At 34.7% G+C, this 26,586-nt stretch overlaps 2 protein-coding genes and 1 pseudogene across 3 annotated transcripts; all 3 read left to right on the forward strand.

Annotated features, from left to right (window-relative positions):
- Positions 1-1,022: 1,022 nt before the first annotated feature.
- On the forward strand, positions 1,023-5,463 carry LOC140829023 (homeobox protein knotted-1-like LET6). Of its 2 annotated transcripts, none has more exons than XM_073191966.1 (5): positions 1,023-1,241; positions 1,408-2,132; positions 2,408-2,651; positions 4,651-4,910; positions 5,111-5,463. In XM_073191966.1, exons 2-5 carry the CDS (start codon positions 1,788-1,790, stop codon positions 5,141-5,143), a joined length of 882 nt encoding a protein of 293 aa, XP_073048067.1. In that variant the 5' UTR covers positions 1,023-1,241; positions 1,408-1,787; the 3' UTR covers positions 5,144-5,463. The 2 variants fall into 2 exon arrangements, with proteins under 2 accessions (XP_073048067.1, XP_073048066.1); XM_073191965.1 differs by having other exon boundaries at positions 1,027-1,241; positions 5,118-5,463.
- Positions 5,464-5,569: 106 nt separating this feature from the next.
- On the forward strand, positions 5,570-10,041 carry LOC140830298 (leucine--tRNA ligase, chloroplastic/mitochondrial-like; annotated as a pseudogene).
- Positions 10,042-21,644: 11,603 nt separating this feature from the next.
- LOC140829025 (WRKY transcription factor 6-like) lies at positions 21,645-24,829 on the forward strand. Its single transcript, XM_073191967.1, has 6 exons — positions 21,645-22,320; positions 22,436-22,540; positions 22,661-22,831; positions 22,955-23,293; positions 23,401-23,514; positions 23,914-24,829. The coding sequence occupies exons 1-6, from the start codon at positions 21,841-21,843 to the stop codon at positions 24,556-24,558; spliced, it is 1,854 nt and encodes a 617-aa protein (XP_073048068.1). The 5' UTR covers positions 21,645-21,840; the 3' UTR covers positions 24,559-24,829.
- Positions 24,830-26,586: the final 1,757 nt, after the last annotated feature.

Consider the following 26,586-nt stretch of genomic DNA (forward strand, 5'->3'; position numbering starts at 1 on the left):
TATTTCTAATAACACACTATTTTTGTTTGGTGGTCGTCTACACCTACACGATATTATTTTTGTTTACTGCTCCATAAGTGTTGTATTCATATATTTCGGATTTTAGTTATTTGGCTAACAATTATCAAGGTCACTCGTTAAGGATTTTAACAGCTTTCTGTATATTATTACTCAATCTTGGGGGGTGATATCCCTATAACAGCCCGGGTCATGATGACCCGGGATATTAAACGAATATCCCAAATCAGGGTCAATCTGTAGGATGAATTATTCAAAAGCCGGGTATGTGGATGCCCGTGACATCTTCTCCCCAGGCTACCAGAAGCCCGAGCACTCATACAAGCTCCCGGATGATTTCTACCTGGGCTACCTCGAAAATAACACTACACTCAACTGCATTAGTATGCGTTATCTTATGCTTCATTACTTATGATTTCTCTCTTATAAATAACATGTATATATTTCATTTGAGAGATTCTGAACTTTTGAAGATTCATGAATTCACTCACATATACAACTTTTCTTCTTCATCTTTTACCTGCTGATTAAGCATCGAAATGGCCACGCCCGACACCCCTCCGACTCCCATTCACGAGTTCGTTTTTTTGTTTGCACGACACGGTTGCAGCCATATTATACAAAGATAACCTTCACTACAAGATATATCTCCTTGCTCATCTTCCCAAACAAAACTCTTATCATATCCGGTAGATTGCTCCGACTCTGTTCACTTAATTCGCTCATATCGCATCATCGTGCAATATTCAGTGCTCGATGTTTCGGGTAAAAGGAAGACAGACACACCACACACAATGAACACATGTTTGTATCTGCAAGAAATTAACCTTCTCCAAGCCATTTATATTATCGTGATTGATAACTAATGAAATTAATTTTATATACTTCACCTAAAAAAAGATGTAAAATGACATGTTTGATTTGTATTAGTGGAATGGTAGGGTAAGGGGGTAGTAGAGGACAATGTAGGGAAGAATAATAATCAGTGAATGGACAAATAACTCAAAACCAGATTTTTACGATGAGTTGAGAAATTGTGATTTCTTGCCCCGGACACCAAACCCTACTGTCCAAATTACACCTCGATTTGATCTTTCATTCAATCTCCTCCTTTCTTTTTAAACTTTCCACAAGGGAGCTTCGCTTCTCTCTCTAGTTTGCCAGTAATGGCAGTGGCTCAGTGTCAGTGCAAGAAAAAGAGGGAGAGAGTTTTCATCGGGAAGGTAAAAGGCTTTGCTCGATAGCCCTCTAAAATAATACACCTTTCATAAACACACAGAGTGGTGTCTCTTTCCCTTCCTGCAAACACAGCGTGCACTCTGCAAATCTCTCTCTTTTCTCTCCATCAGTGAATTTCTTTCTTTAACTCATTTTGTTGTGTCTCTGCAGAGGCAGCAGAAGGAGATTTAATGCTTGTGTTGTGTGCAAGTTAAAGAACCGGATACATAAACTCTAAAAACCCGTTTCCAAAGGATAAAGATAACCTGGGCAGGCTACTTTCTCAGACCCCATATCGAAAAGCGAAAGATTTCGAATCCTTCATCGACTGATCCCTGCAGACTCTACTACACTCACTACAACTAATACTGTTTAGGATTTTCTGTAAAAAGGCTGAAACCTGTAGCATAAAACTCGGGAGAAATTCAAAAGGAGATAAAAGAAAAGATGGCCTATTCGTGTGCAACAGAAAAATGTGTGACGACCTAGATTCATCTTCGTCAACGGTTTTTTTAGGGTTTCCTGCAGGAGTACTGGAATAAGAGAGGAAAATGGAAGGTGCTGGTGGTGGCTCCGGTAGTTTGATGTCTTTCGGGGAAAATAGTCATGGACTTGGTCCTATGTTAATGATGCCTCCAACAGTAGACAGCTGCAGCAATAACTTATTTCTTCCTCCCGCTAATCATCAAGATCTCACTATTCGACACGGCAGTTTTAGTGTCGAAGGAAGTTCTTCTATGATGCCTGAAGAACACCATAGCAGCAATATGAGTACAAGTACTGGGTATTATTTAATGGAGAATATTAATGATGCTGGCAGCGGCTCTGTGAAGGCGAATATCATGGCGCATCCTTACTACCAGCGCCTCTTGGCTGCCTATGTTAACTGTCAAAAGGTATAGATAATTGTGCTTATATTTACATGAATTGGAACTACGTACCACAGAATCTTGAAATTTAAAACCTTATTTTGTACCAATTTTCTACCTCAGTGAAACCCAAGTACCAGAAGAGCTGTGAGATTTTTACCAAACGGGTTTTTCTCTTAGTGTTTGATAACAACAATCGAGATAGAGTGTGTCACCAGAACCCTTTGTAAGAAAGTGACGAAAGTGACCGGATTGAAATTTTTGAAAAACTGTAGTGTTTTATGGAATTGACTGTTCAACAGATCGGAGCTCCGCCCGAAGTGGTGGCGAGACTGGAACAAGCCTGCACATCTGCCGCTGCGCTGGGCCGACAAGGCACAAGCTGCGTCGGCGAAGATCCGGCGCTGGACCAATTCATGGAGGCCTATTGTGAAATGCTGACAAAATATGAGCAAGAACTGTCGAAACCCTTCGCTGAAGCTATGCTTTTTCTCTCAAGAATTGAGTGCCAGTTCAAATCTCTCTCTCTGTCTCCTATGGATTCTGGTGTTAAATCAAACCCTTATCTCTCTCTCTCTCTCTCCCTCTCGCCCCTTTTATCGATCCTCGGAAGGATTGCATTTATTCTTTTATAGATTTTACTGTTATGAGGTGGATTACTGCTTCGTTTTGTGTTTTATATCCAATAAATGCCTGCATGTGCATGATTCCTAGGAAATGAAGAATTCAATTTACTATACGAAGAGAGTTTAGGTTCCTTCATGTAACAGTTCCTTGATCCGTGATTTAATCACTGTTTTTCTTTTGCCATATATTAATGACGACCGAGATATGTCCGTGTCCAAATATATAAGCCTGTTTGGTTTCTTCTCTTATCAAGAATATCACATGAAAACCAATTGTACAAATAAATTTTCTATTTTATTGGGATTTTATAAATGCCGATTTGACAGAATTTAGCAAGTCTTTTGACCTCTTAAGTTGTTTCATCTGTACAAACTGTAAAGCATGTGAGGCAGTGTATATATACACATATACATATTTGTGTATCTTCGTGCATGTGCGTGATTTCTTCCACCTTGTTTACTGTTTGGTATTTAAATAGCTTTAAATAATCAAATATCTAATATTTCTCGCAAATATGTGTTTTCCAAAAAGTTTTATCTGATATCTGTGTTTATTTCTATATCTTCGGAAAAAATCTACTGTAAGATTTCCTGCAACATTCCATGTTACATTAGCAAATTGCTACATGTTGGGTTTTCATTGGTGTTACAGTTTTTAAATATGTTGAATTAGACATGTGGCAATAATTACATGATTTGTTGCAGATGAATTTTTTCCATTTCAATTGAAAGTTTATCTACGTTTTTTTATTTGGAGGGCGAGAACCTTTAAAGTTCATGGGGGAATTGCATACAGTTGTAAACTTCATGTCCATCGTCCACTGAACATGTTATAGGAGCATGGTTATATTACTTTCTTTTCAGTATGAAGTCGACTGGAATATGATGAATAATGATGCTTTCTCGATGGGTTGTGGACATATAAGTGAACTAACTTTGTGTTGTGATAATTCAAACAAACAAATGGTTTGGTCTTGCCTGTTCCATTAATTGTCTAGTAGGGACTATTAGATATGAAGTTTATGTCATAAATTTCTCACCATAAAACAATTGCTTGCCCGCGATGGCCTATTGTGTGGAATTCATGCGGCCTTCGTGCCATTCTGAATCTAAATATCTTCAATTATGCCTCATATGCTCATAATAATCTATGTTCCCCCGATCATCTTTTCCTATTGGTTAGTATGTTTTGTCTCGATATCCATAATTTACTTAGTTGGGGAATTATAACTTCACATTGATTCATCACTTTGTTTATTTAAAAGGTTCAAGCTTTGGAAAAAAGTAACTTCCGTTATCCAAGTATTAGTACAGCACACTCCGGTTAGAGCTAAATCTCTTTTTGGAGGCTTGACATGTGAACAATAGGCTTTGAACCAAAGCATTTTTATCCAATTGCACGGCATGAATACTTGACCCTAAGTACATTTGCTGGTCCACGTATATCCGAATGAAAGGGAGTATGTTTGCGTACGAGTGGGAGATGATGTATTTAGATGCTATATAATACTGAGAGATGTCATCAAGGTCTTTATTAATTGGATAGTGCTGGAAACACTTTCTCGGGCACAAATCCTCTTTGCATATGCTGTCTATATTAGTTTGACAATGTTAATGATTTTATTGTTTTTATTTGATGCTAATTGAAGGACAAACTACATATTTATGTTGTTAAGAACATGTGTGGCCTTGAAAGCTAGGAGGTATACCTGATAAATCACATTTTATCCATTGACTGATGTGAATAATCAAGAGTTTCTGGCTATCTCGGGATTTTTATTTCTTGAAAACATTCTACTTTGATTTTCATTATATTGTTTCCAAAGATGATATATGCTGCAATTTGTCCCGATATATCCATTTTTTGACAAAACCGTGACGGCTATGAATAATTTAAACGATTTGCGTGCTTTGACTAGATAACTCTCTTGCGGCTTGTGGTGAAGCAATGGATAGAAATGGTTCGTCGGAGGAAGACGTAGACGTAAACAACAGCAGAATTGACCCTCTAGCAGAAGATCATGAATTGAAAGGACAATTGTTGCGGAAATACAGTGGATACTTGGGGAGCCTGAAGCAAGAATTCATGAAGAAAAGAAAGAAAGGAAAGCTGCCTAAAGAAGCACGGCAACAATTACTCGACTGGTGGAGCAATCATTACAAATGGCCATATCCATCAGTATGTATCTATAATGTTCTGTGATCATGTTGATCAATACCCGAATCTCTAAAATAATTCAAAAATTCTTATGTTTTAGACTTTGAACCACATGAAATGGCCTTCAATTACAACATATTTCATTTTTCCGTAAACATGTTTTTCGTAGACAGAAGATTTGATACGAATACTCTTATCATCGAGCATTCTTGTTTTGTGAGCTAACAGGAAGCCCAGAAGCTCGCGCTTGCTGAATCGACCGGCCTGGATCAAAAGCAGATAAACAACTGGTTCATTAACCAAAGGAAGCGACACTGGAAACCCTCCGAAGACATGCAGTTCCTCGTAATGGATGCAATGCATCCACACTTTTACATGGACAATGTCTTGTGCAATCCCTTTCCAACCGACATGTCGGCTACGTTTCTTTGAGAATTGCTACGAGTCTAAGACGAATTTATATTATTGTAAGTATGGTAAACAATGAAACCTTCGCTTTTAGTAAATGTAATTTTGGTGGTATATGACCTGTACAAACCCATGGCTATTATCTATTCGCCTTGTTTGACTTGGAGTCTTGGACATGAATTCAACTTTCTCTCGTCGTATTTAAGTCATCTAATTTTGATGACTACTATGCTTACTATCTTCGTGTTAGCATCTCATTAACAATGATAACGATGGACGTGAAAGTGGGTGTGGCGGTTGCCATACTTTCGAGTTTCGACTTCCTCCCAAGTTTGCGCACACATGATATTATGATCTTTTAGGTTTTTATTTTTTATTTTTCAGGTCTTATGTTTATTTTTCGATTACGGTTTGATTTTTCTATCAACGACGAGCCATTCGCACAACTACGAAGTTTGTCTAATGCGTTTTACAGTGGACATGGTTTGCTGTGTTAGATCATTAGTTTGAAACTGTAATGAAATGGACGTTGCTAATTTTGTACTATAAATTTTTTTGTAATATATTGGAATTTTTTTTAATAATAAATCTCTATGACTTCGTTTGTACAACTGTAGGGCTCAGTCGTGAGGGCCTGTAAACTAATGTTGTTGACCTTTTTGCTGGCCTGCTTAGATTTAGATTTTGGATCCAAGAGAGCCCAATTAAGTTGGCCCAATAAAATTACGGCCCAGATGATCCCTATAAATTTCTGTTTTCCTTCTTCCGTCACCCTGAAAATTCCCATCCTCTTCTCTAGCACTTCAGAGTGTAGTCACTGGAGACCACGCAAATGCTCGGACACATACAACCGGCTCCAGGGATTCAGTTCTTGGCACCGCCACCTTCGGATTCCCTCCTAAGCCGCCGCCGGATTTTACTTCTGCAGCACCGCCGTTATTGTATAGCTTCTTGCAGACTCCTAGCATCCAATGGCTTTGATAATGGTGTAAGTGTTAATGGGTTTGTACAAGAAGAAGTTGAAGAAATTAATACCCAGAAATAAAATGAAGTGAAAAGAGCATATCCTTTTCCACAAATAGAGGCTAACTGGCAGCGATACTGGGAGGACTTTTCGGACGCCCAATGAGATTGATGCCTCCAAGCCTAAATTCTATGTTCTAGACTTGTTTCCTTATCCGAGGTCATTGTCTTCCACTTTCTCTTGGATTTTCAGTTTTGTGTTGTTTCGCAAATTTTACAAACTTTTTTTTTCTACTTTCTTTTGTTTAATGTCCTATTTTTTGTACTTGCAATATTTCTATGTCCAAATCCATTGTCTTTTACTTAATTTGTAGTTTGTCCGTATGAAGTGATATTTTTTTTATATATATAATTTTAAACTTGTCCATGGCTCTTGACATCTCTCTTACCTCAGTCCTTTGTTTTTTAAATTTTCATTTCACTTTTAAAATTGTGGAAATGAGTAAAAGTCATGAAGAGTTTCTTGGGTATGAAGGCTTTTAATTAATGATACATGAACATGAGGATCATTGAGCGAAAGAGAAGTGACTAGAGAATTCAGAGGGAAGAGAAAGCAATTGGAGTTATCTATTTGGCAAATAAAATGGAACAACAAGCAACTTTTTAAGATGTGTTTCCCTGTCAACATCCCTTCAGTTGGCTTCCGATATACCTGCCCAATAAGCAATCCCATGGATAAATTAGGCACGGCTTTTGGAGGGATGAGACATTGGTTGATTCCATATTTTTGTTTCGTACGAAGTTTGACGCAAGTTATACAAGACATATTTATAATAATTATGTCATCCATGTGTATTAATTTAACATCTCTATATCATTGATCCATCGTCATCCCATCTCACGAGCCTAATGATATCTTAAAGTACTCGTTGATGTTTTTAACCTCGTTGCCTCTATAACAGAACACAGGTTACAAACAAAGTTAAATCATTAATTTTGTCACTTATTAGATGCTTGAAGAATGGTTTCTTGTCATCGGCATCTTGCTCACATATTTGGTGCTTTCATTTAAAATTTTACCATTTTTTCAGTGGGGCTGGTTTACATGTTGGCCACCCTCTTGGATATACTGCTACTGATATCCTTGCAAGACTTAAACGGATGCAGGGTCTCAATGTGTTGTATCCAATGGGTTGGGATGCATTCAGTTTACCTGCTGAGCAATATGCCATTGAGGTATGTTTTCCTTCCTGAACATACTTTCTTAGTGGTTGGCTGCTATTAAGTTACGTCCTTTCCTTTTTAATATTTTAAATGCACTCTTGACAGACTGAGACGCATCCAAAATTCACGACAATGAAAAATATTGACCGATTCCGCTCCCAGGTTACTACTTTTTAATCTGATTTATGAAACTTGATGTGGTACATATTCTCCAAGGCCTTTAATGTGCGTTGTTCTTCTAGATCATGCAAAGTACGTGAGTGATTCATGTTGCTGATTGTCATTTTTTCTTGTAGTGTTTTTTTTTGTTGATTCAAGTGATAATGCAGTAATTTCTGAGAATTTATGGTATATGACTAACCTAGAGAGCACTGATACAATCCATATACTCCATGCCAGTTGCAACTCTCATGTAAAACCGATTTTATATAAAGATTGAATTTTTTATTCTTGTTTACTGACAGTTGTCTTTATTTCCAGCTCAAATTGTTAGGCTTCTCATATGACTGGTATTGGGAAATTTCCACCACAGAGCCTGAATATTATAAATGGACACAGTGGATATTTTTGCAGCTTTTGAAGAGAGGATTGACATATCAGGTAGCAAACTTGCCACATAAGTGGATGTCATCTCGTGCAAGATATGTGGTACTTATGTTAAACATATTATGTAAGGCTGAAGTTCCTGTTAACTGGTGCCCTGCTCTTGGCACCGTAAGCAAATGAAGAAGTGGTGGATGGTGTAAGCGAGCGTGGCGGCCACCCTGTAATAAGAAAAGTTTTTTTTTTCTTTCCAATCTTATTCTATAATTATGCTGTGTTCTCTTGCAACATCCTACATTCAACTTTTGCTATTTTCTTATTTTCATTTGTTGGATGGTTTTATGATTTTACATTTTATTTATGACCAATCAGCCTATGCGGCAATGGATGTTGAAGAACTGCATATGCTGACCGCCATCTTGAAGATTTAGATGATCTTGACTGGCCAGAAAGTGTTAAGGAGAGCTACAATTTCATGTCCTGGATGATGATGGTTCAGAAAGAGATATTAAAATCACTGTTTATACAACGAGGCCTGACAATTTTAGGGCGACACATTCTCAATTCATGTCATTTCAAAAGTTTCTTGTGTGAATTACAATGTTTCTAAATACATGCGTCTTACATTGAAGCTACTTAGCCTTTGCGCCAGAACACGTCCTGTTGTCGTCCATTGTATCCAGTGCCCAAAGCCAAGAGGTATGCCTTTTATTTTTTATTTTCTAGGTCTAGTTCAATATTTGTGGGCATTTAAAAAATTAATAATCTTGAGAAGAGTTGGAAGAATACATTGAAATGGCCTCTAGAAAGAGTGATCTTGAAAGGACCGAGCTCCAAAAGGAAAAGACTGGGGTCTTCACTGGTTGCTATGCAAGAATCCAGTTGATGGCGAGGCTATTCCAATTTGGGTTGCTGATTAGTATGAGATTATTTCCTAATTTCTGTAAGTTCTCAAATGTATCATATGGTCTCCGAAATCTGAGGTGCTCAAGTGACATGCACTGTTTATTTTTTGCAATCCTTGATGAGAATCTGCTTCTGTTATCAAGCAGCAAGGAGATGGAGAATTCTTATAGTAAATTAAATTCATGTTTTCAAAATTGCCTCTATTGAAATTTACTCTTACAAATACAGTCTGGATAATATCTATTGTTATTTAAAAATAGAAGTATTGTATTACCACAAAAAACATTATAAGTTAATTCCAGTTTGTTATCGTTGATGATAATTCTGTAGTAACTTGTTAAATAATTTTGCAATAAAAATACACCGTTAAAAAGATATATATTTTAACATGCACTGATGTATGTATGTGTTTTATTAACTAGTTCATTAATTTTGTCGTTCGGGATTTCATATTTTTCAGAATTCTCCATATTTCTCATCTCGTTGTGTTCCCAGAATAAAGTTTGTACGTTCTTAAAGTAGTTTTAATGACGGGATGGTATTCATCATTCAATAAGTTTTCATATTCTTCCGATACAGGTCAAAAAGTTTGGTGAATCTTGTGTGCTGAAAGGCAATCCTGGTATCTGCTTAATTGCCTGTGCGTACAAGATGAGTAAAAGTAGGGGAAATGTCATTAATCCAGATGACGTAGTTTCTGAATATGGTGCCGATTTCTCTTCGATTATGTGAAATGTTCATCGGTCCATTTAGGTACGCTAAAGGAACTGAAGCTTTTCCATAGAAAAAAGAGGAAACGCCCTTGGTTCCCTGATGGGTTTTACTTGGAGGAAATATGGACTTTGCTCACCTGTCGAGCTAGTTCAGCTAATTTGATGGTCTCTGTAAATTGGTCAAGAATTTTTACACCGTTTTCCTTTTCTTGTTTTAGTGGGACAAACTACCAAGATCCATTGTGGGAGATTTTGTTTTGTTGCTTTCACCCTATGCACCACACATTGCTGAGGAGCTGTGGTCCTGTCTTGGACACTCAAGTGCACTGGCTTACGAGCCTTCCCCTAGGTATCGATTGTGGTAACAGATTTCTTTGTAGCAGTGTTTTCAACGTATTAAGGCCATCTCCAATCTATTACACTATCTTAGTGTCACACTAACTTTAAAATAGTGTAATTCTTACACTAAATCTAAAACTCATCTCCAACCCATCAACTCTAAACTCTACACCCAAAAGAATATTTTCAAAATATTCTCTATTATTTTATTCACAACAAATAATTTATTTCACAAAATATTTTTAAACATAATAATTAAAATATCATCAATATCTAAAATAATGTATATATCGAAATTCATTATAAATATATATGAATTAAAAATTTAATTAAATAATTTTTTTTGAATTACGTTAAAGTTTTTAGTATTTAATAGTATTATTTTAAATACTTAAGCTTAATACTTAAAAAAACATAAAAAAAAAACCAAAAAAAAAAAAGGAAATTTGGTGCAATACTGTAGCACACCACCAAAATGGAGTAGGAAATGATGTTGGATTGGAGAAGAAAAATTCACACTATGATGGAGTATTACACCAACATGATGTTGGGTTGGAGATGGCCTAAGTTTCCAAGCTAAAATTCCATCCCATTGCGCTTCTATTAATTTTTCTTGTGAATATTTGAACTTGGGCCAACCAGTATCTTTTATTGATTTGTTTTCCGTTTGAATCTTTCTAGAGGTTTTTAACAGAGCTGCTTTACCAGATTGATAGTGCTCTCCTTGTTGCAACTATTTTCACCCTATCTTTCTTATTAGCGAATCTGAAAGTTCATTCTCTTGAATAAATATATTTGCCAGGTGATTAAAGTATCTGAATTCACGCTTGGGTTGAGTGCTTGACTTGTTTTGCATTAAATAAATGAAGTTAAAGAGTATGTACGCTTTTTAAAGTAGCGATGATATAACTAACTGTATCTTCAAATCCATGACTGCCATTTAGAAATAATGGCAAGTGAATCCTGCTTTCTTGTTATTTTAATATTACTCAAATGATTATGTGCACTAATATGTTTCCATAAATTACATGCAAGGCGAATCAAACTTTTCGGATAGAAACTCGAAAAAATGTGAATTTACTCGTGAAATATGAGCATGGCGGCCGTTTTACGCATGGCTTTGGATGAAGATGCAAACCCTGCAAATCGGGCATGCAAATTTGCATCTATCCATCCACTTCTCAATGCATTCCACGTGAAACAAGTGACCGCAATTCGGCAATCTGTTCACCAAATCTTCGGCCTCAAAATCCATCAAACAAATCGAACATGTTTCTTCACCTCCTCCTCCGAAATCGTGCATTCTGGAAACTGGGAGATCCAGCTCGCATCGGACGCTGGTGCTCTCCGTGTATTGGTGGGGATGGAAAATGAAGGCGAGCAATCTTGAAAATACCTGTGCGATGTGGAGAAATGGGATGTACATGAAAGTGTAGAGGATCAATGCAAGTATTGAAATTGGGGTTTCTGCATAGAGACAGATCATTTTGTTTCTGCTGTACGTGGTAAGAAGAAAAGAGAGCGAAGAGAAGTGAAGGCTGTGGGCTTCGCTTTATATGCGCAATCAGATAATTAAAGTCAACTGCTATTTCTTGAAGTTTTAAAATATCTTCCGATGATACAAACAAAATCTTTCTTTCTTGGTGGTTTTATGTACGTACGTACCATCTTTAAAATCGAATTCCAAATTCAAGATATGTTATTCTAATTTTGATATTTTTTGTGTTTTTTTCGACGTGAAGTTAAACTGATACGAAGTGCATGTGTAAAATTTTGCATCAAACTTCAAACATTGTAAAATACATTATTAAGATGTAAATTGGACAAACACAAAAAACCTAAATTATAAAAGACAAAAATATTGTGTGAGACGGTCTCATGTATTTTGTAATACATATATTTTATTTGGGTTATCAATGAAAAAATATTATTTTTTATGTTAAGAATATTATTTTTTATTGTGAATATCACGTATTTTGTAATACATATATTTTATTTGGGTCATCCATGAAAAAATATTATTTTTTATGCTAAAAATATTATTTTTTATTGTGAATATCGATATAGTTAAATCTATCTTACAGATAAAAATTCGTGAGATCGTCTCAAAAAGAATTCCTTATTATTATAAAAAGATAATCACGTAGGATGAAAGTTATGGTTTTTTCCTTGAGTGAGTCTCATGTGAGACCGTCTCACGGATCATAATCCGTGAGACGGGTCAACCCTACCCATATTCACAATAAAAAGTAATACTCTTAGCATAAAAAGTAATACTTTTTCATGGATGACCCAAATAAGAGATCCGTCTCACGAATATGACCCGTGAGACCGTCTCACACAAGTTTTTGCCTTTTTCCTTTGGTGGAATGAGAGGTTGGTAGATTAGCAAAGTGACCATTACGAATACACATAATTAATGTTTCTTAATTAATTTGTTTCCTTTGGAACTTGAAACTACTAGCTGTGTAGCTTCATAGCTACACTATGATGAATCAATATTTAAAAATATCATATCCTATATCATATTTTAAGTGTGGATTCAATAATTATAACATAAAAATTTATGTGAAATGATCTCACGAGTCGTATTTGTGAGATGAATCTCTTATTTGGATCATCCATGAAAAATTATTATTTTTTATGCTAAGAGTATTATTTTTTATTGTGAATATGAGTAGAGTTGACCCATCTCATATAATAAGATTTGTGAGACGATCTGATATCCCATCTGATTTATAAAGAGCTGACAGAGACTATGAATCATATGGAGGACTGTGCCCCTGGGTTAATGAGATCCTACCCATGTGGGCATTGCCCCCATGAGAGGATGGATGGCCAAGATCTTGCCAAACATACAATTTCAAAAAAAAATTGTGGGTCCTACATATGTATGGACAAATCTTGACCATCCATCCTATCATGGGGGCAATGCCCACATAAGTAGGATGAAATAAACCGTGCCCCTGCGATGTAATCATATCTCCTTCCTGGTTTAACTACCACGTGACCCAACACGATTTGCGGAGCCGCTCAAATCCACTTCATTAATGTTCTTTTTACACAAATCCCATTATTTCAAATCATATATATTCTGTCGACTTTTAAAATCAAAAAAAATTCTCAAACGATTTTGAGATATATATTTTATTTATATTATTTATTGTAAATAAAAAAAATTTGACTTCTTTACGAAAAAGATATGTAAAATCGTCTAAAAAAAAATTATTATTTTAAAATATAAATTACCATTAATAATAAATTTGAAATATGTTAGTAGCTAGGTTTATCACTGCACTGTCATATATATAAATGTGTATATAAATATATATATTTAGGTTGTGTTTGGTTGGGGTGATAAGGTAGGTTTATTTTTTTTTAACCCACCTTATCCCTTAATACCTCCTCATCTCTTAAGATTATTTATCCAACTTTTAATCCTTCATATTTTTTCAATTTTACCCTTTTCGTATATCCAAACGCACCACCACTTTCCGCCACGACTGCCGCCGCCGGCCGCCTGCCACCGACCACTGACGACCGCCGCGGTCGGCGGCGGCGGCCGATCGCCACCGGTAACCACAGAGAACCAGCCGACCGTCGCCGCCGACCGATAACTTCCGGCCGGCTGACTGGCAGCCGTCGACGCCCCTGACTGCTGGCCGCACCGACATTATCGGAACCTTGCCGCCGCCGCCGGAGTGGAAGAAGAAAAAAAAAGAAGAAAGGACAATTTTGTCCTTTCATTAAAAAATTCAAAATTATCCTACACTTAAAAATAATATCAAACATAACACCAATATTATATTCCTACAACAATCATTTTCTTTATCATTTACTTACTAATCATTAGTTTATTTTATACTCCAAACCAAACACAATCTTAGAGTATAAGAGGCGTAAGCCCCATTTCTCGTTTGGTTTATTTCCGCCTCTTACTACAAATGGAGGCTCATAGATCCCGATATCGAAAAAATAAGCCCGTCTATAATTAGGCCAGAATGTTCGTTTTCATAAGGCCCATATTTGATATCTATATACAAAAGTTCGAAAATTTTATTTCAAAAAATAATGGAAAATACGGAACTGAATTGAAAATTCAACAGTAAAAGTAAGAATATACACTCCCTCCATCCTAATATATAGTATGTCTCAAATATACAGTTAAATTTTCATATATAAAATTATTTTCTTCATTCTTTTATCAATCTACGTTCATGGATAAATATATCAACGAGTTTCAACGAATTTTTAATTATATTAAAACGTTACCCAGATAAAAATTAAATGAGAAATTTTAATATAAATTGTACTTTTTTAATTAGTAAACGTTTTAATACGTGTGAAAACATACAAAAGCATAAATATATGAGATGAATGAAGAATAAGTGTTGAGATTGAGACTTGGGCTTATAGCTTAAGGGATGCGGATTGTCCAAATCTATACAAGACATTAGCATGTGGCTTATGTGAACCCTCGTGTCCATGAATAAACATTTGAAGAGTGAAGTTTATAATATATTAGCGGGTTGCTCATAACACGGTCCAACACATAATCGGTGAGACTTGAGCCTAACTCCACCTCACTCCAAAAGCAGCTTAGTCAAGAAGAGAAGATTGTCCAAGTTCATATATACAACTCCTAAGAAATTAATCGACAGAGGTGAACATCTAAAAATAATAAGCCACTCAGGAAATGATATTCATACTTTGGTCTCTTATCTTTCTAATTTGTTCATCAAATAATTGAAAAACAATTTGCTTACCCAGTATTTGATTTCACTTTAACCTTACATCCATATGTTTTCCTATTCCTAGTTTCAGTCATCAATACAGTAACTGCATTTATTAAAGTAACAATTAATTATTAAAAAAAAAGAAGAAGAAGAAGTAACGACTAAAATAATAATTTGATAACTCATTAATGGTTAATTCTAATGAAGTCTTTGCCAACTGATTATCGAAATTTCAAAGACATGCATTTAAAAAAGCATATCACTTTACTAAACATTACACAACCCTATACTTGTAATCTTAGCATGATTAGCATAACCATGTAATTTCCTACCTATTTATGCTTGCATTATTGCCTGTTTCTTGCTCAAACCAAGCTCAATCATGGCGAAACCAAGTCCTTTCTATGCAATGGAATGGCTATCGGTGTTCTGCATTTTGACCTCGACGATTTCTTTATCACCATTTGCAGTGTCCCTTCCGACAAATATCACGACTAGTAGTAACAAAGAGTTGAACAAGATTGATTCTTGTTGGAGACTAAACCCTTATAACTGGGCGAGAGACCGCCAGGCTGCATTAGCCGGCTGTGCGGTTGGATTGGGGAGCGGTGCACTAGGTGGAAAGGGTGGTGCCATTTATGTAGTGACGGATGCATCTGTGAATAACAAAGAACCCTACGTACTTATGGTGTCATCCAGATAGCCACTTTGGATTATTTTCCAAACGGACACGAGTATTAAACTTGTTAGTGATTTGATGGTGAGTAGTTTTAAAAAAATTGATGGTAGAGGTGCTAGCTAGGGTCGAGATATCCAATGGTCCTTGCATCACCTTAGAGAATGTGAAACATTGTTATACTTCATGGGATCTTGTTGCATGATTGCAATTAAACCCGGCCCATAGCTAGTGATGCTACTTGGACATAGTGAGATGACAATGCAGCTGACAAAGTTATGAAAATGACTCTGGCTTTTAACCACTTTGGACCTGGATTGATCGAGCGAATGCCCAGGTGTGTATAAACGTAGTCATCGGAAAATCGAATTTTCGTATAAATTAGTTTATTCTAAAATGCATATGATTTCCTTACGAAACCGCATTAAATCGTCTGGCCTCCTCACTCAGGGTTCGATTTGGCTACGTCCATGTTGCCGGGCACGAAACTTGCGGCGCCCAAATGAAGACTTTTCAACTTTAATCTTTGTATCAATGCGTCTACATGTTCATGAAAGTACTCATAGTTAATTCAATGTTGGTATTATGTAATTGATGAACGATCAAGAAAATTACGGATAGTTCAGTAGAAGACATCCGAGTTGGACCCGAAAACCAGCTCGTTAAGTATTATTATATACGTTATTAAATAAACAATAAAAATTTCAAAACTTCATTAAAATTATATCCAAATTAACCACAACATTTAATTTAATTTAAGTTATACAATTTGAACAAATACATCCAAGATGTGTATCATTTGAAATCTATCACTCGAATCAAATTCTTTCGTTCAAATCAGATTCATCAATAGCAACTTATATATATCTATTTCTTCCATTGTTCTTCTAGAACAAATTCAATACATCATGAAAGTCAATATAATTTCTCTCTAGCGTGTGAAACGTATCGTTATTGCGTGTGCGTGTGCGTGTGCGAGAGAGATTAATTAATTACAAATTATAATTCATCCACGCAAATATTATAATTTTTTATTTTTAAACTTAGAATTGAATATATTTGTTAGGACTTCTGCTCTTATGAATTCAAATTTCAAGCTTTTGGAAAAATAACATTTATTATTTTTTTTTTCAAAAAAGGAATATTAGATAAAAAAAAAATTCAGAAGGAAATATTATTCAAATTTCCTACTAATCTTTCTGTCTCCTAGCTCTAGTCAAGCCCTTGGCATTTATTGAGAAGAAAAAGCTCCCAATGACTGATATTAGTCGTTCACAGGATACACATCATACATATTAAATATTTGTCAAGATTTATTTTAACGCCAACATTTTAAAATATAAAATATAACCTTATTAGAATTATACAAATTAAATCACGATGTTTACAATAATATGATATAATTTTATCTTTTTTTATATAAATATATATGTTCATGATTGTCATTTAGATATGCTTAAAAATTGATATACGACAGTTTATTTAAATGGTTTGGTGAAGCACATTAAATGTAAGTCAACGATTTCTTCAGTCTCCAGTCGTTCTCACGTGGAGCATAGGGAGTTTACTAAGAAAAATGATGGGTTGATTAGGATGCTAATTATTCGACTTTATATATATATATATATATATATATATATATATATATATATATATATATATATATATATAGACACACACACGTAAACCCTTGACTATACTATGTAAACCCTTGAGTTAATGCAAGCCTGAAATCCTCACTAGTTAAACATTCAGACTAATACAGTAGCCTGCAAACAACGCTAGTCAAGCAAAACGCACTGAGCAAATCTTATGCGACAAGCCCACTCGAGAAAATGTGATAGAGAGAATCAAACTCATGACTATTGGTCAAACACTTACTTATTCTCATCAACTTGAACACTCTGATGAGCCTGGTATTTTATGTCTTAAAAATACATTAATTAGATGTTCTTATCTTAATAGTAAAATATATCACCTTTACTTATTAGTTTATATATAAAACTGCTCCCTCCCATTTGAATCAAAAATGTGGCGATGATTTGATCTGTTTAAAGTAAATCCTACAATTTTTAGCAAAAAAAGGCAGTTGTGAATGCGAATAATATATATATGTTTACAATTTTGGCTTCCAAGCTACTGATATATTCTCGTGAGTTGGTTATGTTCATACATGGTGTTGGATGTTCATCAATATTATGGACCCAAAATCAATTAAATTAATTTATAACAAATACTTATAATGTATATAAATTTATTTTTTCTCGAAATTAAATATAAGGTATGTGAAATAAAATATGATAGTAAAGCAGCATATATATCATAATGAATTTGATTAATGCTTTCCATCCTAACCATACCTATTAAAATATTAGCTTTTATTTTTAAGTAAAAGATTCCAACAAATAATTAAGGATGATTCACGACAACATATATTTGTATCATTAAAAAATTCAAATTTTAATTTAATGATGTCAAGACGTTGATTATTTTAGATTTTAAGTCAACAAAAAACATATACCAAATGATCATTAAATATATATACTATTGTCCTATTGGGAAACGCGTCTCGATTTCAAAGTTGTTGCATCTAAATTTCAAGTCAAGATAGGTTTTTTTTTTAAAAAAAAAAAAAAATCAACTCAAGTGTATCTTCACCTCTGGTAGGCGACTCTATGCGCAATCCGATTAGCAAGAAATGTTATATAATATGATTAATTAAAAATTTACTTCATATATAACATAACATAATTATATATATGATATTAAATAAATTTTAAAATATGTTATTAAGTGGGAAAATTATTTGTAATTTGATGTTAAAGAATATCATGCTATATATAATATATTACGACGGTTATATAACATATTTTAGCGACGATTTTGATTTAAGCAAAGGTTTTATGAGCCGTCGCTATAGTTAGCAACTGTTGTATTAAAACCGTCGCAATCTTTTAAATAGCGACGGTTTTTGTTTAAACTGTCGCTATTTAAAATGACGGTTTCTGAAAAACCGTCGCGAACGCATATTTTTTTGTAGTGTATCAAAGTTAGTATTATTCGTGATGCAAGTATGGATAATTCGGATCATTCATTATTTGTTTTCCCTTTCGATCAATCATGCGATGTAGAACAAGTTTCTGGATTCGGTTTGCCGCGACGATAATTCGGAATGCACTAAAGTGATTCAAGAAAGCTCGTCGTGGAACCTATCGGATCATGAAGGCTGGGGTTTTGACATTCTCATCTACCATCTACTTCATTTGGTCAAGACAGAAAAATGCCAAGCTTTTCGAAGACTCTCTCGGCGCCGATTTGGATGGTTATTTTTCAGAATCAAAGTAATGAGATTTTTTCTACTTATGGAAGAAGTGCACGTAATTAACTCTCCGTTTTCTCTTCACTGATTTGCTTTCTTTACTTTGGATTGAAAATTGCGCCGTTTTGTGGACTTTGTTCATTTGGATTTGTTTTCATCAAGCAGGAAAGATCCAACTAATTTTAATATACAAACGCAGTTACGTTGTTTTTCAACTAATAAATTTGTCGTATTTCCTTTCTAAAAATTTTCTTTTGTTATTTTTCATTAATTTATTTTTCTGTGGATGGTAATATATATATATATATATATACACAAAATATTCTATAACGTGGAAAAATTTATTTCAGTTTTCATACGCCGTGTTGAAAAATTGGATAATCTCGAATCACGCTAATTATACCTCTTTTTCCTTCCTACTTGAAGCTCTAGCTAATTAATTTGAACGTTTTTGGATATAAATGTTTTCGGGGGAAAACTTTTTAATAAAAATAAATAAATTTTAATGATATTTTTATTATTTATTTATTATTATTATTATTATTATTTTTTTTTTTTTTTTTACATATAACAGCTCTTAATTAGAAATCCAGAAACTAGAAAATATCGATGATAAATTAAAACAGATATGAATTTTTAAAAAAAAAAAAATCATATAATGACAACTAATAAAAAAATTGGAACACGAGCTTCACACGGAGTCGCAATGTTTTCCTTGAATTGCGAAATAATTCCATATAAATTGGAAAAGTAATGAACGTGTATGTTTGAGGTGGGCACCAATGGGACAAAATCAGTGTTTCCTTTACTCAAGATTTCAATTTTTTACTAGACAAGTTAATTTATCTTGTTAGTTCCACGTAATCAATGAGAAATTGGTGGAAAAGATATTTTTTTTAATAAAATAAATTATCCTAAATTGAACTTTGATTATCCAGTAGCGGCTGGATTAAAAATAAAATAAGAAAAATTTGTACAATAACATCGGTCAACTATTTAATTAAGAAAATGACCTTCTTAAAAACAAAATACCCCTTAAAAATAATAGTTTTTAGTACAATAACTTGACTTCTATTGCATTGTTAATCCTCTCTTTGCCATGGTGCTAATATTTACCTGTTTCGAGTTCGAGACCTAGTAAAGTTAATATATGTTAGAAAAATACGACTTATGACTTTGGACTACATTTGAAATTTTTTTATATATAGTTTCAATTTTTGATTAATTTATTTTAAATAATTTAATGCATGTACGTCATCATGCTTTAATTTATATTTATATATATTACAAAACTTGTGGAAAAGTTTTCATTTTCCAAATTTTCTGTTTCGTTTGTCAATTTATTTTAATCTTGAATTTAATTAAATGATACAACGCACACATAGGGAAGACCGATATCCTTGCACGAAACATTATTTCTTAAAAATAAAGAAATTAAATTAGAATTCTTAATTGAATTTCAGCTTAATTATTATATTCCACGTATGATTATAATTGGAGAAATTTGGAATTACGGCGTCTAAAGTCCAAGACTTGGAAGTCTACAAAAGCATGCAGTCCCGCCCCATGCACGCATGGCTCGCGCCCCCTAATCTCAAACCCTTTCCTACCTACCTAACCCGATACTCACACGTTATTGCGTACCCCCACCTAGCTAGTTTAATTTCCGATGCTCAAAATAAATAAAATACAAAAAATGGGAATTCTACACCTAATTCCACAAAAATAAATGAATAAATTAACCACTTCAGATTTCAAATAGCATCTCTCTTTTATTAATGAGAATAAGGTGAAGAGGTCAATGTATATTATATGTACGCATAAAAACGCAGGAGTATGTCTCTTGTAATACGATATCACGAATTTTTATTTATGAGACGGGTCAACCCTACTGATATTCCAAATAAAAAGTAATATTTTTAGCATAAAAAGTAATACTTTTTCATGGATGACCCAAATAAGAAATCCGTCTCACAAAATACGACTCGTGAGAGCGTCTCACACAAGTTTTTGCCAAAACACAGAAACTGAGTTGTAAACACAAATATAATAAGATGACATGGGATCATTTTCCGCAAGCTTTTTTATTTTTTCAAAAAATGAAAATGAGTTTTTTAACGAATGAGATTTTTTAAATTCCAAAGTGAACTAGTTAGATATAGTCTATGTTTGTGGATTAATAATTCGTGAAGCAATTTGTACGTTAGCTTCTTTTCAGTTTTTTTTCTATTTATCGGATAATTAATTAATGTAGCTAGCGACGTTGTATGTGGAAAAAGTTGGGACCAACAATGTCAGCAGAAAAAGTTGTAATTCAAATATCATGCATGGCTTAGTCAACCGGCTATCTTTAATTTCTTTTGGAAATTCTATAATATAACAAATTAAATTGATTTGATCGTTATCGTAATTCTTGGCCTTGAAAATTTAAAATGTCAAGATTAAGTAATTAGGAAGAATTTAAGTTTCTTCTAGATCTGCAAGAAGTTAAGTACTGCATATTGATCCCAAAATTTCTGGCCAAAACGCGTATAAAAATACCAGACAACATTAGACTGGAATTATACTCATTGGAAAGTTTCTACGTATTGTTGGGTGAGTAAGCTGCAAGAGATCTGACCGTCAAATACGTTGACTTTGCCCCACCTTTTCTTTTCGATCACGTGGAACGCGCCGCATAGCTTGGGCCTGTGCATTTTTATAAGGCTCCGATCCCCCGTAGCTGAGTGCTTACCCATCCCGGCCGTTAGCTGAGTCAATTTCGGTGTTGACCGAAATTGGACGAAACGACACCCCTCCGCTCTCTTATTTCTTCCCCCAAGTCTAACCTGTGGGCCTTGCTAGCTGCCATATGGCATCACGATTTAATTGAGTGGGGACTACTACTTAATTGGATTATGCAGATTTTTAAACAAGTAGACAAGAAATTTTTACTTATGCCAAGGTGTGAAACTGGTTTACAAGAATAAACAATGATTCCTGTATGGTATGATATGTATTTAATGGAGTGGATGTCCAAGAATGAAGTATACGGGAGCGTTCCAATGTTGGACCTGAGCCCTCTTTGACGCAACTTCTTACGTTGCTTTTGTATACCAAACCCACCTTCGGTTTTCTCACTTGCATGAAACGTACGTCAGAAACTTCAAATTCTTACCCTTCAGCCAGCCCTTTCTCCTTTTTATATAAACTTGTCGATAGCACTTGCGAAAAAGCCTTCTTAGACTCTTTGTATTCTACAGCTTCGTTTCTTTTCTTAATTTTCAAGAACCCGAATAGTTTTCTGCAGTTACCCCTCTTGCCCGTCTTTGTTTTCTCCGCTAATTGGATTTATTTATTTATGGGGGAAGGATGGGGTCTTACCCTCGAAAATCCTGATCCAGCAGCGTTTTTCGGGAACCAGACTGCCGCGTTTGATCGTCGGAAGGCCGGTTTGATTATGTTTCCTGTTAATTCCAGTTGTAAGGAAGAGCAAGCTAAGTCTTCGTCCGGTGCAGAACAGCGGTTGGCGTTGGGTGAATTAGATTTCTTCTCTGAGAAGAAAAGGTCTGTTAACGATTGCAGTCCTTTTGTGAAGAAGGAATATTCAAGCGCGGACGTGAATGTATGCATACGTTCAATTACTGTAACTCGATTACAATCCTATCTACTGTTTGACTTATTACTGTTTCATTTGGTTTGAATTGGAATATTTATTTATTGTTTTAATTTTTATGTAGACCGGTTTGCAACTTGTGACTGGAAAAACTGGAAGCGATCAATCTACGGTGGATGATGGGATATATAGTTCTAATACAGAATATCATAGACGAGCCAAACATGAGGTGATTTATCAAGGATATATGCAACTGTTACATTGCTTTTGATCTCTTCTCAGCCTTCACTTCGATTCGTTTCTTTCATTAAATTATCTATTTTGTGATTATCTTTGTGTGCTTGATTAGGTGGCTCAGCTCAAAGTCGAGCTTGAAAGAATGAACGCTGAAAATCACAGGTTACGGGGGATGCTTACTCAAATCAGTAACAGTTATACTGGCCTGCAGACGCATCTTGCCTCGTTGATGCAACGCCAACAAAACTCAACGACCCCGAACACACAGGAACACGTGCACGAGGTAATTCCATCATATTATTTTCATTAACTCTTTAAGATTTCTTCATATTAGCTTCTGTTTCAGCATATTTAATAAGAAAAAATTTTATGTTTCTAATACTGTTTTTGTTGGTTTTAAAATCAGATCTTTGACAGAAATTCTGAAGAGAAGAAACAAGAAAATGGAGGGGTGCTGAAGGCTCCTAGAAAGTTATCGGACCTGTCCCCAGGTGCCGCCAACAAATTGGCCAGTGAGCGATATTCTAACTCAACATCCGAGGAAAAATCTCAGTCAGGATCCCCGAAAGTCACAGAACTGTTGCCGAGGAGTAAGAGGATTGGCCGGGAGGAGAGCCCGGAAATGGAAGACTGGACTCCGAACAAGGTTCCAAAGTTGTATCCCTCGAAGCGTGATCATGAGTCCGGTGAGGCCACCATGAGGAAAGCGCGTGTCTCGGTTCGAGCACGATCGGAAGCTCCCATGGTATCTTAGCTATTTGCATTAATGGTTGATTTAGGTTCTTGCTTGTGATCAAAGAGGGTATTTAATTCCTTTCTGGTACTAAAACGATATATAATTATTTGTCGTAGATTCCAGATGGATGTCAATGGAGAAAGTACGGGCAGAAGATGGCCAAGGGGAATCCATGTCCACGAGCATATTATAGGTGCACGATGGCAGTCGGTTGTCCAGTACGCAAACAAGTATGTGACCATATTTATTTATCATGAAGCAAAACATAAGAGCGATTCAATCTGACAAATTGGTCTATGTAGATTTTAATCAAGTAGATTTTGTAACATCATGACTCAAGACTTGTGTTCGTATGTTTATTGAAGTTTTCAATTATTTTTTGTCAAAGTTTTCGACTTTATTTCGGTAAAGATTACATTATCTTTGTTAAAGTTTTTGGTGCAAGTTCCTGTATGTTATAAAGAGTCAAACTTGATGCAATGGAGTCGCAATAAATCATGTTTAGTATGCTATTAATCTTGCCTATTTTATTCATATCCATTTTGATATCTAAGTAAATGGAAAAAGTATATGTGATCCTGTTCACAAAAATTAGGCCAACATTTAGTTTGGTGCCTTGGAAATTACAGGTCCAGAGGTGCGCAACAGATCAAACAATCTTGGTCACAACCTACGAGGGAACACACAACCACCCACTGCCTCCCACAGCCATGGCCATGGCCTCCACCACATCAGCGGCGGCAGACATGCTTCTTTCCGGCGTCATACCAAGCTCCGACGTGTTGATGAACCCAAATTTTCTAGCAAGAACCATGGTTCCTTGTTCATCGAATATGGCTACAATCTCCGCTTCAGCTCCATTTCCAACTGTCACACTTGACCTCACACAATCTCCAAACTCGATGCCATTCCAAAGACCACAAGCTCAATTCCACGTCCCATTTCCGATTCCTCCCCATCAAAACATCGCCTCCATGTCGACTCCGTCGATTCCTCAGATATTAGGCCAGGTCATGTACAATGAGTCCAAGTTTTCGGGTCTCCAAATGTCTAAGGACGGTCCATCGCTGCAGCATCCACAACTTCATCCGGTGGCAAATCACACATTATTTGAGGACACCCTCAGCGCGACAACCGCGGCAATTACAGCCGATCCCAACTTCACCACCGCTCTTGCTGCCGCCATCTCCTCAATCATTGGTGGAACATCTCATCCGAAAGGCAACACAGATACAACTGCCAGCCACGAAACAAACAGTTTACATGGAAAATAATCAAATCGTTCTAGTTTATACTATACTCCTATTACATAATTTTTCCAAACTTTTTACTGCACCAGTGATCATGAGGCACCACTTGTTCATATTACTGTTGCATTGATGTATCAAACGGGGAAAGCTAGAGGCTATATCTTCTTTTCAACTTGTCGATTTTTTTTTCCTGTGAACATTTTCTATCTCATCTGTAAATTAGAGGACCAGCAGTGAAAAGTATCTTTTGAAAATGGAAGCCTACAACTCGGGCGTTTATTTAACTGACCCGTTATCTCTGATTCCATTGGTATTTGGATAAACATATGAATCAAATCATCGACTTTCAGAAGACTTGGTTGATTTTTGCAATGAATAGTTAATGTAAGAGAATTATATGTTAGTTTATTCTATGATTTGATCATGCATGCCTGTGCTTTCAACAGTTGGCAGTCTAATTAGAAACTGCCTCCAGGAACAAAAAGAATTCAAAGCAGATATGTCAGTTCTTGATGACTTCTGCAGAGTACTGCAGTGTTGGAAGAATGAAGCATGTTGAAATTTGAATCTTCTATTCCGCTCATAATGTAAATTTTATAAACATAATAATAAAAAATAATTAAAAATTACACATAAGTAAAACTATGCATAACAAGAAATTAACATCTAGTACATCAAGATTAAAATTATACAAATTAATAGATTAAGAGCAAAATGAAACAAATTAATGGAACAAAATGGTTATTTCCTGAAATGAAATGTCAAAATAGTAGTGTTTGCAAATATGAAAAATGATAGATATCTCTAAAAAAACGACATAGGTTAAAAAAATGTATAATGAAAACGGAAAGATAATAATATGAGTAGATACTATAAGAGAAGGCAATATGATGGTTTAGTTTTATATATTATCCTTTAAATTGATTTTAATAAATATAATTTATTTTGTAAGTACAAACTAAAACATAAAAATTATAAAATGAAATATTTCCAATTCAGCTTTGAATAGGGGTGAATATTAGGATAAACCGATCAAACTATTAAAATTTTGAATTAACTGAATCTGTTTTGGTCAAATGATCTGACCGAAATTTTGTTAAAATACCGAATTAAAATTTATTATTTTGGTCGATCACCTAACTTTTTTCAAAAAAGAGAGAAAACCGATTCTTTTAATTACGAATTTTGTTGCATTCGAAAAACAAATTTTTTTTTTATTACTATTGTGCATGTTCTTGCTGCCATTGCAATTCGATAGCGAGGAATTGTAAAATGTATTTTGTCAATGAAGATAGATACAAAACACTACCTGAAGCAATAACACCCCAAATTATGGGCCAATATCCAAGCCCAACTCCAACACTACACCAAAATAATGACCCAATAAAAATTTAAATTATATATATATATAAAATAAATCAATTTGATTTTTACCGATTTTTAAAATATAAATTATTTTGTCTTTTTAAACCATTTCCATAACTGAAACAAAATGAGTATGTCTTTTGTAAGACGATTTCACGAATCTTTATCTGTTAGACAAGTTAACTCTATCGGTATTCACAATAAAAATAATATTCTAAACATAAAAAGTATTAATTTTTTATGGATATGACCCAAATAAAGTTTTCCAATAGGTGAAATATACGAGGTGTGAAATTCAAGTGTAATTGCTTAGCTCCGAAGAAAACTCGTCGATATTGTTCCATCTGCACTGACTTTTTGACAAAACAAAGAATAAAGCAAACCATTCACGAGAGACAAATTTAAGCATTTCAGTTTTTTTTTTTTTTTTTTTTTTTTTTCAAGTTCAAACACTGCTAACGTCCAAATAAGAGATTCAAGGGTATGAGATTAATTAAATTGTTTAATAAAATAATAATAATAATAACAAGATTAAGAAAATAGATTAACGATATATAAGTCAGACATAACCTAAAAAATATATTTTCAACGCAAATAATATTTATTTTCATATTAATATATCCGTGAGACGAGTAAATCTGTGAGACGAGATATAAAAAATAATATTTGTTTCGGAACTCTTCTATT

This window comes from Primulina eburnea, chromosome 4 (assembly GCF_022965805.1).
Source record: "Primulina eburnea isolate SZY01 chromosome 4, ASM2296580v1, whole genome shotgun sequence".
Lineage (NCBI taxonomy): Eukaryota > Viridiplantae > Streptophyta > Magnoliopsida > Lamiales > Gesneriaceae > Primulina > Primulina eburnea.

What these genes read in the sequence shown, in the direction of transcription:
- LOC140829023 (XM_073191965.1), top strand. Translation starts at nt 1,788, where the DNA reads ATGGAAGGTGCTGGTGGTGGCTCCGGTAGTTTGATGTCTTTCGGGGAA. An exon ending in TCTGTCTCCTATGGATTCTG is followed by an intron (nt 2,652 to 4,650) that starts GTGTTAAATCAA and finishes TGCTTTGACTAG; the next exon opens with ATAACTCTCTTGCGGCTTGT. An exon ending in ACAAATGGCCATATCCATCA is followed by an intron (nt 4,911 to 5,117) that starts GTATGTATCTAT and finishes GTGAGCTAACAG; the next exon opens with GAAGCCCAGAAGCTCGCGCT.
- LOC140829025 (XM_073191967.1), top strand. Translation starts at nt 21,841, where the DNA reads ATGAAACGTACGTCAGAAACTTCAAATTCTTACCCTTCAGCCAGCCCT. An exon ending in CACAGGAACACGTGCACGAG is followed by an intron (nt 22,832 to 22,954) that starts GTAATTCCATCA and finishes TTTTAAAATCAG; the next exon opens with ATCTTTGACAGAAATTCTGA. An exon ending in GTTGTCCAGTACGCAAACAA is followed by an intron (nt 23,515 to 23,913) that starts GTATGTGACCAT and finishes TGGAAATTACAG; the next exon opens with GTCCAGAGGTGCGCAACAGA.